This window comes from Hippoglossus hippoglossus, chromosome 16, assembly GCF_009819705.1.
Source record: "Hippoglossus hippoglossus isolate fHipHip1 chromosome 16, fHipHip1.pri, whole genome shotgun sequence".
Taxonomy (NCBI): Eukaryota; Metazoa; Chordata; class Actinopteri; order Pleuronectiformes; family Pleuronectidae; genus Hippoglossus; species Hippoglossus hippoglossus.
The window spans coordinates 13,636,091-13,651,097 of record NC_047166.1 but is presented as its reverse complement, the minus strand read 5'-3'; the positions used below and the strand labels follow the sequence as shown (position 1 = coordinate 13,651,097).

The 15,007-nt window shown below is 43.2% G+C and overlaps 1 protein-coding gene across 1 annotated transcript in view; it reads right to left on the bottom strand.

Moving 5' to 3' along the window:
• Nucleotides 1-348: 348 nt before the first annotated feature.
• Nucleotides 349-15,007, bottom strand: part of itga8 (integrin, alpha 8) — a 38,470-nt gene continuing 23,811 nt past the window's right edge. Inside the window, 17 exon segments of the mRNA XM_034612336.1 lie at nucleotides 349-1,793; nucleotides 1,898-1,941; nucleotides 1,944-1,961; nucleotides 1,964-2,018; nucleotides 2,118-2,219; nucleotides 2,603-2,716; nucleotides 2,834-2,950; nucleotides 4,417-4,575; nucleotides 5,920-6,025; nucleotides 7,267-7,347; nucleotides 7,791-7,870; nucleotides 10,927-11,019; nucleotides 11,735-11,882; nucleotides 12,401-12,468; nucleotides 13,303-13,434; nucleotides 13,537-13,694; nucleotides 14,083-14,138. Of these exon segments, the coding sequence (XP_034468227.1) occupies nucleotides 1,704-1,793; nucleotides 1,898-1,941; nucleotides 1,944-1,961; nucleotides 1,964-2,018; nucleotides 2,118-2,219; nucleotides 2,603-2,716; nucleotides 2,834-2,950; nucleotides 4,417-4,575; nucleotides 5,920-6,025; nucleotides 7,267-7,347; nucleotides 7,791-7,870; nucleotides 10,927-11,019; nucleotides 11,735-11,882; nucleotides 12,401-12,468; nucleotides 13,303-13,434; nucleotides 13,537-13,694; nucleotides 14,083-14,138 (1,621 nt within the window). The 3' untranslated portion in view covers nucleotides 349-1,703.

The window sequence follows — 15,007 nt, the reverse complement described above, 5'->3', positions numbered from 1 at the left end:
CTTCACAAGAGGTCGCTGTCCTGCCTCTCCTGCACCTCGGTCAACCGCAGAGCAGTGGTTTATTTCTACACTGCACCACCTGGGGGCGCAAGAGTGCTTCTGCCTAGGTGGAGACAGATTCTACAACAGCTGAATCGAACTCTGTTATCACACAAACACAAAATATGTTTAAATAGAACTAAATAAGAACATGCATATTAGTATAAATGTACCCTGCACAGTGAAAAACTACTCTGTGCTATAAAACAATATTAATATTGATAATAGGAATAATTAACCTCAATGATTTGCTTGGTCAGGGCAAAAAGCTACTATGAGTAAGAAAATATGAACACAGAGACATAAACGTTTTTCATTTTCGATTTATTTCATATTTCTGTGCTCTATTTTTCCAACAAATGCGCTGATGATTTCAGTCTCTAACTTCACGGCGAGAAGGAATATGTAAAGTTCGCTTTCCCAAACAAACCAATATTAATGAGAATGACTAATAAAACAACACTTTATTCTGGTACAAATAACAAATAGCACACAAGGTTGGTTTAAATTCTGGGTACTGATGATGCCCTCACACTTTGTTCTGCCTGCATGTGGTGACATCTTTATTATCACATAAACAAATGACATTAAACAGACGCAGCTAAATGCTGTACAGTTGGTGCAGCAGTGCCTCAGATGGTCAACAGTGTGTTTTTGTTCCGGACTCTTTATCTTAACAGGTTTTGAAGTGTTATCGAATCCAAAAGAACAGACCACAGTAATAAGTTATTTATGTATTTGTCTCCCCACTCTATTCGTTTTGAAATGTCATGTGGCTTAAATCACTCTAATCAGTTGCTTCTGCAATGCTAAAATCGAATATACACTTATATACATAAACAATGGAAACATTAAGCTCTGATAAAAATAATGCCAGTGTAAACAAGCTTCAGTATCACGCAACACCCTAAATATTGCACATACATTCTTAAATATACACGTTAACTCTGTGCCTTTATGTTTATGAATGCGGATCCTATGTATATGTGTGTGTGTGTGTAATCTGTACACAGCCTGCTCTGAAGAACCAGGATAAATTAAATTAGGTGGGGAAGGAATTCAATAAGTGAATGAAGGGCTCACACAAGAGGCACATAATAAACACACACACATATGTACAGTAACTGCACACACCCACACACACACACACACACACACACACACACACACACACACACACTCACTCACTCACTCACTCACTCACTCACTCACTCACTTACTCACTCACTCACTCACAAACAGACAAACACTCACAAAAGCACTTGTGCATAGACCTCATGTCTCTTTGTGCCTCGCTTACACAGACACATGAAAACATTCAGAAACATTAAAAGCATTGCCCTCACAACAAAGTCCGTGCTGTCTTCAGTTCTGGTGCCTCATTGCGATGGATAAACAATAGACATGTGTGTGTGATTGAGCCTGTTTAGTGTGTTTTGGTCCCGTTCTGTCTGGTTTGAGCCTCTCTCCTTGTCCAAGCCGGAGCGGCGCTGCAGTCTTCCGTCTGTCCTTTCAGTCAATGTCATTAATAGAGAGGCAGAAGATGTCAGCCAAGGAATGTAGGGTCCAATGGCAACAGATCTCAGATCTGATTCAAGTTACTCAGAAGGTGCACATCCCTCCCAAACCCGCAGTCCTCCATTCAGGGGCTGTCCTGCATCGACTTAGGCGTCCCCTGTTTGATCCGACGTCAGCCGCTCCTGGTCAGAGACGTTGTCGTCAGTTGGCGGCCGCGCCCGGTCAAAGAAACCACACTGAGGGAATCATGTTAACCCATTAGTGCAGGATTGGATAATTGACCTACCATAAAGGAATGCAGAGGAAGGTGGATGATGTATGTGTGTGTGTTATTTTGTACCTTCCACATGGCGAGCGTTAGCATGGCCAGCACCAGCAGCCCAGCAGTATGGCCAGGATGATGACCAGAGGGGAACAGCAAACGAGACATCAGGAGTCCCCCACAACACCAGGGTCCCCATCTGCAGAACAGAGGGACATGTTTATAGAGCCGACACACTTTCTTTTCCTCCTGTAGCGTCTCACACACTCTCAAACACTCCAGTTATTCTCGATCTTACCGAGGTGCTGTGCTGAGGCAGGCTGCGGGGTTGGATCCGATAAGGCATGGCTGTGACCATGAAGGACACAGTGGAGTTGAGGAACGTATGGTCATTACGCCGCTGGAAGACACATGTTACAAGACTTTATTTAAATGGTGACATTTGACCCGTCATTTATTATGTTTGTTCCCTAGGTAACATGCTCCGTGTAATTTAGTTTGAACTTTAGCCAGAAAGGATGAGAGACACATGAAGTTCTCAGGAAAAATGCTAATTTAAACACCTCTATGACAACTGGGTCAAGTACATTGGCTTATGAGGATCATGTAACACGACTAAAAGCTCCAGAACCTCTACTTAATAGACCTCATTTTAAAATTGTTTTCTCAACAGCTGTTTAAAGGGAACAGGAATAACTTGAGACCTTAGACCGTTTAATTTACTTGCACTAAAAAGGACACTAAACTTAAAACATTTTCGAGAAGACAGCTGAAGACACTGACCTGCAAGAACGTATGTGCCCAGAGTCTCGAGCGGATCTTAACCACCGCGCTCTGCCCGCGGTCCAACCGGCCGACCACACATGTGATCCTCAGACAGGAGATATTAGTGCAGTTCTGCATGAGACGAAGGTTGGATAAGAGAGAGAAAATGAAGACATCAAACATCTGTGAACCACTGATGAACATCTGGTTTTCTGGGGAAGATGTACAGTACATGCGCGTGTGGCTCACCAAGGTTTTGCCGCTGTAACTCTGATCTGTGCTGACGGCTCGTTTGTGGCGGGTTGGAGGAGAACTGGTGTTCCTCAGGAAACCCAATAACTCAGGTGTGTCCTGGAGAGCGGAGATCTGACGAAGACGAGGAGAGAGAGAGTTAATAACACTGAATTTTATTCTCCAAAAGCTCTACTGGAAATGATGAATCTGCACCTAAAAGATGATCCAATTATGGATTTGATTCTTTAAGAAGACAGTCATCAATCAGTAAGTAAGGTAATGTAAGGAAAGGAATGGAAGGAACGGGAAAGTGATGTAAGGTAACGTAGCGTGACGTAGAATGACGCAGCGTGACGTAGCGTGACGTAGCGTGACGTAGTGTGACATAGCGTGACGTAGCGTGATGTGACACGATGTAAGGTAACAAGATGTAACATTAAGCGAAAGGATCAGATGTAAAACAACGAAAGAAGTAGTTGCTCCAATGCTCACATTCCTTGGTGTTGTTTTACAAATTTCCTCATCAACATGTGTTTAGCCCGTATGATGATAATTATTTGTCAGCTGCAGATGAATTTATGTTGGCGGTTTAGCAGAGTCTGTATGACACATGGACTCACATGACAGTAAATAAGAAGGAGGTAGTAAACATGAAGACAGAGGATGCTTGTAAACGTAAGATGTTTAAGATGTTTTTACAAGATACAATAAAATGGCAGAAAATCAGCAGCTGAGAAAACCTATGACGTTCAGGGATCGGATCAAAAAGGGTTTGGATGAAGGGGGGATTTGAAGAGATTTTCATTTCTCAATTGCAGCTTATACAGTCAAGCTGACAGCAACCAGAGACACGACGGAATAACCGGAATTTCCTCCAGTCAAGGCTCAAAGAGAACAGAGATAGAGGTGGGACGCTGGTGGGGGATCACGCTAGTTCTGTAATAGTTATCTCTAGAGCTTTTTCATTTGGGCTGCAGCTAGGGATTATTTCTAATTCAATTTTTGCGTAATCATTTAGCTGAAGAGGTTTGAAAAATAAATCGCAAAACTCAAAGTGACATCTTCAAATGACTTAAACAATTTGTCTGACCAACAATTTATTCTTAGTGTCGAGCAAATCAGGAAGAAAATTATGAAATAAAAAAGTCTGACCTCTGACCATGTACTGACTCATTTTGTTTTCATAGAGGCTTATAGCTTGGTAGTATTTCATATTCAGACATAGGCTAATTGTACAATTTCTGAAATAACTGCATGTTTTCTTTTCAAATTACGGATGATATCATAGATATTGGAGACCATTCCTGCTCTAATTTCTTCTAATGAGCGTAATAATCCAGCCTACCCGTTTTGAGCCAGCTGGCAGAAGAACATGGAGAGCAGCCAGAACAACGAGTACAATTATGTTTAAAATAAGCGGGTATAAATGACGGACCAGCGCAGGGAAGAATCAGCCGCCAGCAATGAAATAAATAAAAGTTGGAAACAGCAGTAGGCTGTAGAGTGAGTAAGGAAGGGAGTAGATGCACAATGATATATTTGGGGCTTGAAATCTGGCTGTGTGTACGTGTGTATACGTTCACATGTTTTCATGTTACCTGAAGGCCGAGAGGGTTGAGGCTGGTGTTCGTCCGGCAGCTAATTGGTCCGTCAGTTTGAATCTCCATGGCATACAGCAGGTTCTCTTCACGGAAACGGGACGGCCAGCCGACTTGAAGCTCGGCCTCTCGGATACTGCTGGGACCAGAGTTGTGGAGCTGGAGAGAGAGAGAGAGAGAGAGGGAGGGAGAGAGGGGGGGGGGCGCAGGGTTGTCAGTATTGTGTTCTCCTCTGTCTTATTACAAGGTCTCTAATGACTGAGGCTATAATCAGGTTATACCAACTGTGGAATGATGACACAGGCCACCTGTATTTCAGTGAAGATAATACTAATGCTGCCGTCAGTCAAGTAAGACCTACAGCATCACTGGGCTCATCGTCCCTCATCGAAATGAGGATGAATGAATAATGAGCTTAAATGAACCATCAATTCAATAACTCCTCTTTTTTTTATTCCGTGTTTTCTCTCTATCTTACACACACACATGCACGCATAGCCTCATACACACACACACACACACACACACACACACACACACACACACACACACACACGGTCATTAACACTGAAGCAAGTCTTCCAAACAGGACATGATCCTGGTGCTGCGGGGCAGGAATTATGTGCGAGCAGAAAACTCTGTCCTCTCTAACTAGAAGCAGCTGCCAACTGGAAAAAGTACCACAAATGAAAATCATTATCAGCTGCAGGACAGGCCAGACACTGCTGCACTCCGGTTCAATGAAGCACACGTCTTTTTAAAACAAAGGGAAATCACATGTACGCTACACACACGCATGCAAACACACGCCCCCTATTATAAACCGTTGCCAGTCTGGCTGCCATCCTCCCTGTTATCTATTTGCCTGTACCGCTGTTTGACCTTGTTTTTCCTCGAAGTTATTATTATTCATTGCACTGGATCCATTTTTAAGATCAATCTTATTCCCCTTCCTTCCTCCTCTCTTCTTGCCTGGCTCCTTATTCTATACTCTGTTTCACCCCCTTGTCTCTTGTTTTCCTTCCTTCCCACCAGTAATTACTCCTGAGCTACAGACCTTTGATCAGCCAGAGCCCAATTTTCTTTATAGTGCTACTGGTTTTTACTTTGTATGCAAGTGTTTCTCTTTACTTACAGGGACCCCCTCTTGCTGAAGCCTACTTAACAACGTTCCACGCCTATTTGTCTGCTCTTTTCATCTTAGCAGTCCACGTGAAGACAAGTTTTTTGACCACCAACCTGAAAAACTAAACTAGGACGGCACTTGGTTGAGCACATTCCTTTGCCAAGGCCCAACAGCCCCTTAAATTGCAATCAAGCTGCATCAAATTACACACACTCATAGATACCAGTCCCCTATATGTATGACAGATTTTTTTTCATCAAGATCCATGAATTATTTCCTGGGAAACTGGTGAAAATGTCCAAAAATTTCCAATCTCACAATGTTGATAACAACAACCAACCAACCAACCAATACACAGTCGCCCTGCTTCCATTTACCTCATAGATGTGAGTTACTTGTGGTCCCACTTCCTCCTCTTTGACAGGCTTCTCTTTGGGTTCCCAGCGCGGGAATGGCAGCACCACCTGAGAGGGGTGAGACACCCTGGAGGGAGGAGAAACAGCTCAGTGACACTGGAGCATATGCACATGAACAGGTTTAGAGTCAATCTTAACGAACTCTCTGTATGAATGTTGACAGCTATAATTGGTCATTGTAACCATTCATCTGCCTCGCTGTGACAGACACTGGTTGTTGTATGTACGCCTCATTTCCTGTGTTACAAGCCTTCAACTGGCAACCAGATTGTGTCCTTCCACCATGACTCACAAAGGGTTATAACTTAGAAATGAATTCATATTTAATTTGTGTATCTTGATTGATCAGTTGAACTTTAGAGTACATTTATTTGAAAGAAACCAACAAGGGCCTATTATGGTCTGTTTTTTATGGTCAAGTTACACTAAGAAGGGAACATTTCAAACATACAGTGTAATGGTAAGATTGACTTAAAAATCTGAGTGTATCCTTTAACAGTTGTCATGTTTTATATATATATATATATATATATATATATACATGTCATATATCTACAGAGCTAATTCTATCATTAATAGTATAAATACTAATAATGCTTAAAATGCCAGTTTGGTAATTTTATATTTAAATACATTATATATTAAATTTAGCTGATGATTCTACAACATTTAACAATGCTAAACTGAAGATTTCATGGCCTGTAGTGGTTTAATGTTTATAAGCTAAATGGGTTTAAAATCTTACCTCTTAAACTTATCTTAATATTTAAATTTGAGGTGGACAAGTCCCATCAGATTTGAGCAAATACCACCACGGTGTATATTAAAAATGGTGAAGTAGGATTTGAAATTTGAAACTTAAATTCTAGATTGAGATAGAGCAGTTTCACATGGCAAACTTGTATGTCCTCATCTCCCTCATCCCAGGTCCCCCTTCTGCTTGTGTGCACAGAAGTGACCACACCCAAACAACGCCATGCAAGGCTCCATGCTTTGAAGTGTGTGTTATTGTGTGTGTGAGTGTGTGTCAGTGGCCATATGGGCATCAACGTCCATGTCAAAGGTTCCTACGTATCCCATGTGCACATGGTTAGTTGATATTTATGTTTTCATGCTGTTTTCCATCTGTATATAAACAGGCTCCGTGGATTCAAAAGGCGAAGGGATGTCCTGCAAACACCCAACAAGCTGAGACTGAAACCAGATCAGTTTTATCTTTGAGACGCGCGAACAACAACAAAGCATGATGTCACCGCTTCCTGGTGCAGACGCCACACTCTTGTCACATGCAAAAGATGCTTGACTCACCCACGTAAATCCAGTTGAGCTTGGGCAACGATGGACAGATTCAAACTGACTGGGTTGCTGTTGGAGTTATCTTTGTTGGAGCTGTAGAGAGGGAATTTATATTAAATGTAAAGCATAATATAAAACACACACCGCTCTGACTGGGCCCCACAATCTGTGTCTACTTAGAAACATCACACAGGAGGCTGCGATAAAAAATACGAGTGAAACCAAAGTCTCAGAAAAGCACATGATGAAGCTGCGTTTTTATGTTTCGCTGACTCCATGAGGAATTCCTCCGGCCATGGACTTGATGTACGGTCTAGTGATGTTCTGTGTCGAATTGAACACAATGAAGCAACAGTGAACAGTGGACGTCTGTCTTCCCCTGTCGCTACAGTTAGTTTCATCAAACCACAGACAGTGACAGGATCGGGGCAGACACAGGACGTATTTACATGTCTCAGAAGAAAGACAAACAGCTCTTTGTGTGTGCGAGTGGGCGGCTGCAGGGGGGTGTGCGTGACTGTCGGTGGGTGTGTCACCTGTGGATCTGTAGCTCAAAGCTGATTTTCGGTCCGGCATCGTCCAGCCTTTGCACAGCAAACCTCAAACCAACAGACAGCTGGGCAGGCGGATGTATAAAAAAAACATGTGACGGGAGAAAGATGGGGGCAGAGAGATGACAGGGAGGAAAGAAAGAGCAGAATTAAGATCCATCCGAACATCAAAAGCCACATCAGGTCTTAAACTGTCCACTAATATACAGTAAAACTCCCGTTAACTAGATCCTCTGCTGTTATTACACAGGCGGGAGATCATGTTTGTGTCAGTGTGTGTGTTTGTGTGTTGACATCAGCAGAAATCTTAAATCGGAGAACATCCAGACAACACACACAGACACACACTTAAAAGCTACAGTTAAGTTGCTTGTCTCTCCTCAGTTTAAGTCTCCTGTCCTCCAGGGTAACTCAAAACATGTGCCGGATTTGGTTCATCGTCCAGCGTACGACGACAGCGCACGTGTGTGTGTGCTTGTCAACGCCAAACAGTATGTGGGCGCATGTGTACGTGCACGTGTGTGTGTCTGAGCTCTGCTGAACAACAGGTCACACACATGGTCCAGAGAGGGAAATGACAGCATGCAGACTCGCACTAACACTTCAAAAGACGGGCCTGGGGTTGGGGGTGAGGGGGTGTGTGGTGGGACTACAAAGCCTGGCAGGGAACGTCTGAGGAGACAGACACCAAATGAGAAGGTTATGAGTCGTTCAGAGAGAGGAGCAGACGTCACTGTCAGCTATGATACTGAGAAAGGAGGAGGAGGAGGAGGAGGAGGAGGAAGAGGAAGAGGAAGAGGAAGACAACCTAAGATGTCTGAGGAGGCAGTGGAACAAAGAGGTCAACTATGACTCTTAAAATCCGTGTTTTAAGTATCCAACTCTCAACCCTGGTTTAAAAGCAGCTGTTAAACACTTTACTTTTTTCCTTTAGAGAGAGACCAGCAGCTGTGGCCTGCTTGAATTTAGCCTGGTTTTTTACAATGAATGGTACATTTTCACGGTGGAGAAAAATCGTCAAAACATCCAAAGAAACTTTCTCTAAGTACTTTTGCAATGTGGTCGAACTCTACCCCACCGTTGATCTGTACGCACAGTGTATTCCAAATAATTATCATTGCACCACAATACGGCTAAATACACAACTGCACTCAGTGTTTGTCTATTACCCTCCTTGAAGCTACAAAGCTTTGCCACAAGCAGCGTATTTCGTCACGTTTTAAAAAACAATGGTTCATTGAAACAAAACTGACAGAGTTGGTCTCGGCTGAAGTTGTGGTTTGAGAAGTTTCTATGGGCATTGTTGTAGTTTCTCTCAACCATATAAGTATCAGTTGGGATGAATTAAAAGTCAACAGACTATTGTGGCGGTGAGAAGAATAAAAACCTATGGCAGCCTACAAGGGTGTTTATATGGAAGATACGTAAAGTGAGACATACTGTATGTAGAGAAAAAGAAACAGCACAACGTTCCTCTGTAAGTTGTTCAGGGGTTTTGCTACTAAAGATTAATTTGGTCTGGTATTTACCTCCCGTAATGCAGAGTAGCAAAAAAATGGAAGTGACATAGAGCGAATGAGAGACAGCGGCAGAAACAACGAAAGGAATCCAGAAGAAAACCCTGCTGATAACGGAAGAGAATTGTGATCTTCAATCTAAGGAAGAAAATCACGATTCTCATTTCCCCCAGGATCATGCAGCCCTAGTATTTACCATTATCCCATAGTCGAGTGTCAATGGTCAAGTCTTATAACATCACTTTAAATGTAGGAATGTTGGTACGAAATCACAATTTAAATAAGAATATTTGTCCAGTATTGACATGTACAGTGTCATAAACTTCACATTAAATGCAATGGACAATGTTCCACTGATTTAAATATACATCATGTACTTTTATAGAGCGATAACAAAATATAATCTTATCTTCAAAATAGGATTCCACAGAAAGGATCATGCAGCTACTGTTATTATTATAGAAACAGAAGAATTGAATCATCATCACAGTTCGGTGCGATGACTGTGGACAGCACTAATGAGCTGAGTTATTCTCGCACACTGACTCTAAACCGCAACTGCTCTTAAATGTCAGTGTTTCCTTCCATCAATAAGACTGGGATCAAAACTTCCTCCATTTAAAAACATTCTGCGGCTTTGTAGTCGTGGTATTGTCTTTTGATTGTTATCGATCACTATCAAAACTTTGACATAGAGTTACAGCGATGTGGCTAAGCTACATCTAAAGTAAAGATCAAGACCAGGACAGAAAGAAAAGCAACCCAGACTAAGTCAGGCAGACGATACTGAAGCCAAATACCGGAGCCAAGAACAGCTCTCCTGCAGGCATGCACCTCCTACACTGATGGAGGCACCACAGCTGTGTCATGTGGCACAAGGACTGAACTTCAATAATGAGAATTGTTGAGCTGCACAATTTGACCACAGTCTGTATGGGGTACATGACGGTATGTTCCGCATAAGCCCTGGGATTCCTGAATGTCCAATAGGGCAAGTTAAATATGGGAAACATCTGGACAGCTGTGGAGCACTTACACACACACATACATGCACACATGCACATGACTTGTCCCTTTCACATGCCTTATTTTGTGCTCCTCCCCCCAGCGGTGAAACATGACCACATAATTGATTTATTAGAACGCTGCGTGTCACCTCCAGAGCTCAAACCCACCTCTGTGGTGGCCTTGACACCTTTAGAGAAACCCAACATTTCACCCAATTCACACACACTTACTCAAATAACACACTAAATTTGACATGCTTTGTGACTCACATACGTGCACTAACGTGGTGGAGTCTCATGACGGAAGGCCCCACTCTTTACTTTACAAAGCTGTGGCTTCCTGCATGTGTCAGCTATCCGCGAGCTGCATGGATTACTATTCCACGCTGCACACACACTTATGAGGAAACCGAGTTTGGAGCATTGTCAAGGGAGTCGGGGTGTGTGGAACGAGGGTCCAGGTGGTGATCAGTAATCATTGGAAGCCATCAGTCGGTGCGAGTTAAACCTGACGAGTAACAGTCGCAGGTTCTTAGAGTTGATGGCTGAAAGCGGTGTTTTTGGTAAAAAAAAGTGTGTGTGGGTGTAAAAACTCACCTCAGTCTCGGCTACCATTGGGTTCCCGAGGTCACACACCACCATCCTGGAATCATTGACCATCTTGTACTCGCAGTTCAGCTGAGACAGAGACTACAGAGGAGAGAAGAAAATAGAGAAGAAGAAGAAGGACAGTTGGTGAGATGATAAGGAAAAAAGTTGATGAAAGTGACAACAGGGAGCAGTTAGAGTCAAGAGGGGAAAAGGGAGGGAAGTGTAACAGCATCAAAAGGGGGAAGGGAGCGAGGGATTGAAAAACGGGAACGAGGGAGAGGCGGGTGGGGGAATGCTGGGAGAGGTGGAGTGATGAATGATCTGACAGTAACAACCTCATCAATCAAACAGCCCCATTACACACTCATTAACGCACACACACGGGCAAACACACACACACGGACATAAACAGACACACACACACGGACATACAGCAGTTGACCCTCTCCACTTCCGTGGTCACTAATGCAGCTTGTAAATCATAATAGGGTCCTCTGGGCGGTTTCCAGTAGAGCATACCTTGCTGATAGCCTCGCCACAATCACGCCAAACACAACAGGAAGTGATGTCGCACTGTAAACGCTGCCTCAAATAGCTCACTTCCTTTTGCTATATGCTCACTTGGTACATGCTTCAAACACTGATGAGAGAACTGCAACAGTCTTATGTGTCTATTTTCCATATCCACACTGATGAGCATGAACACCAAACCAGATGTAAGCAGACAAATGTGTGTGTGTGTGTGCGTGTGTGTGCGTGCGTGTGTGTGCGTGTGCGTGTGTGTGCGTGTGCGTGTGTGTGTGTGTGTATTTACCTCCACCCTGCGCTCCACTCCGATGTAGTCAGCCTCTGGTGGTATCAGTGTGTGTAGCTCTGTCTCGTAGGCTCCCTCTCCTCGGTTCACCGCAGTGATGGTCAACATGACCAGATTGTCATCTCCAATCACCAGCTCTGAATGGTCTCTGTGTGTGTGTGTGTGTGTTTTATTTGAAAGGGAGAACAGTTTAAAAAGAGAAAAGAAAGTATTTCAGTCATGCAGAGGACACATACAATTACACACCAACACTGGTTTCATAAAAAAAAACATCATCTGTCTTGTGTTTTTTGTGAAATGTAGTTTTGAGAATTGGACTTCAAGTTTAATTCACACAGCTGCAAAGAATGCGATCCCCCCTGACCCCAACAATAACCCCAACAATGTGCATGTGTCAGTCAGTCCACGGTGTCAGGATGTTTGTGTTACGCTGCCATGGCAATATCGTACAGCTGGAAACACTAGAGACGAGGCTAATGCACAAACGCAAGGTAAATGGAACTATAACGTGAGCAGCCTCGGTGTAAACTTTGCTCATTGTGTGAAGGATAACAGACATATTTTCTTCAGCGTGAGTGTGTGTGTGCATGTGTGTCTGTGTTTGGCCATGTGAAGTGTCGAGTGTTTACAGGTTGAGGTCAGAGGGCGTGGCCGTGTCGGTCTTACATGCTGGCAGAGAGCTGCAGGTCGGGGATACAAATATTGTCGTCTCCGCAGTCCAGGAGAATGTAGGCCTGGGAGGAGAGAGGAAGAGGGGGCACGGGAGAGGGGGTCGTCATGATTAAGGTACCCTGGGTATCATCATGACAAATAGAAGAAAACGTAACTGGGACACACCAGGAATCAGGTGATGTAAAAGCACAGACACACACACACACGTGTTAAGAGTTATGTTGTCCAGGTCTTGGCAGCGAAATGAATCTGCCGCTGATGGGTTTGGGCTATTTGCTGCACCCACAGAACATATATACTGTGCCCAGCTTCAGAATGAAGTCAGGTTTGGTGTAATCTCCTTTGGCTCTAGTTACTCTAACTAACTGAATGTGTCATGTGTTTCAATTACAACACACAATGAAAGCCTGGAAAACAAGTGATGAGTAATGTAGAATATAAAGCATATGCTTGAAAACACGTTCAAAATGTTGGTTAAGGCTAAATGTGCACAACAAACAAACAAATACAAAGTTTTAAGTTGGTCAAAAGCTATGTTTTTGGTGTGCATTAAATCCTTCATTTCTTGGTAGAACAGGGGACTCCTGATTTTCTGTTCATTTAATTCTGGATTTTGGGTGTTTGATTGACAAACTGGGGAAAAGTACTGAGTGTATAAACCATCTTTGTACTGGGAAAAGTTGAGCATGAAAAAACCTAAGAGGTAAGGCAGAGATTTTTTATTTGTGAACTTGTCATTTATAGGCAAAATCAATAATCTTCCAAGCATACAACACACTTTATCCCCTTAGACCCCAGATAAAGACAAAAGGACAAACAAGAAGTAGATGTTGCATGCACAGAATAGACTTTAACAGAAACAGTAGTTAGTTTAGTTATATGTTATATATACTCACATGCTCTTGGAGGAAAGTGCTGCTGTAGTGGTTAAGGACAGGTGGGAGGTTTTGTCCCGGTGGGGGAGGAGCGAGGCTGTAGTTCAGAGCCAGTGAGATGGGTGTTAACTTGTCCCTGAACTCTTCGTCCTCCTGTGAAGAAAAAAAGATGACACATGTGTGACCGACTCCTCTTTGAAACAAAAAACAAAATTCAAAATCTCCTTCATTTGTGTTCGGGTGTGGTTTGCTCACTTTCAGGTAAATGGTGTAGCTCAGGCATGCACGTGGGCGGCTACGACCCAGCGTTAGGATCCCCCTGTGCTGAGGCTGCTGGGTTTCCAGGAAGAGAACTCGCTTTACTCCCCCTCTGCTGCCTTTCAACCAGTCCAGCTGCAGCTCCGCTCTCAGGTCTGGGCCAGAGGAAATGGTAGAGAGGTGGAGATGGATGGAGAAGTGACAGAGTGAGTAAGAAACTCCAGCCAAGCAGCTACTCCTAAACCATTTGTGTGCCTGCAGGACTATACTGTATATGTGATTTTCCACTGGTTATATAATAGAGAGCCATATAGGCATCATTACAAAGTGGAAAAATGTACTTCACACCTCCACTTACTGTGTCTGACTCCCCCCGTTCCCACCCTCCATCCTCTCTTTGTCCCCGGCTCTGATCGGTGTGGCAGGGAAATCTAACAAGATGTCTGACGAAGCTGGTTCTGACAACTGTGACTACACTGTCCCACCCACTGAGCTTTTTCCCTTTTCGCCTCCCTCCCTCTCACACTGTGCACAGCCACTTACCCACAGAGCTGGGGATCCCCACACCGCTCACTGCTGCACACACATCCACCTTCAGACTGCAGGAAGAGGAAATTAGGAGGAAAGAACAACAAACAGAGAGAGAAGATTGAGAATGATGGCTATGTTACATGATTAACACATTATTAAGACACGCTTGCCGTCCCTATAGAAGACAAGAAGATGTATTCAATTCATGTTTACTGGGATTTCTCTCATGAGTTAGACTTACATTGTGTTGTGTTTATGAGCAAGTTATGGATTTCGTTGTATTCTTTATCATTTTTAGACTTTTGTAGCTTTATTTGAAAATCCATCCATCCATCCATCCATTCATTATCTGTATCGGTTATGGCAAATTGTGGTTTACATTCATTTCTGTTGTCTTTTTATCATATGAGTGTATATTTCTATACACAATCAGCACGAGTTGTGTGGTAAATACATAGGATATCTATAAGCCTATACATTATATACCGTAATAGAATGATGACCCCACCCTAAGCTCCAATGATTTCATTATTTTATATATTTTAGTTTTGACTACACTCGGCCCACATAACAAAATCACAAAGAAAACCCCCAGACTACATAAAACTAACTAAATAAATAAACTGCCTCTCAGCAAGGCATTTCTTCCTTCCTGTGCTCCAGGGGACAGAGGGAAATAATGCTCAGGACCCAGTGGACAATGGCTCCATTAGACAGACATGGGAGACTGGGCAACATTTGTGCATTTCCTCTATTTATGTGAGTTTGCCTGGATGTATGCGCAAGTGTGTATGTGTTTGTGTCTTATCACCTCTTTAATCACGAACAGGAAAGTGACTTAATATCTACTAATCTGAGGAAGTTTACAGATTAGAGCCTCCTGCTTCTCCACCGACCACTCAGCAATATGAGGCACGAGGTAAATGACTTTGTTTGG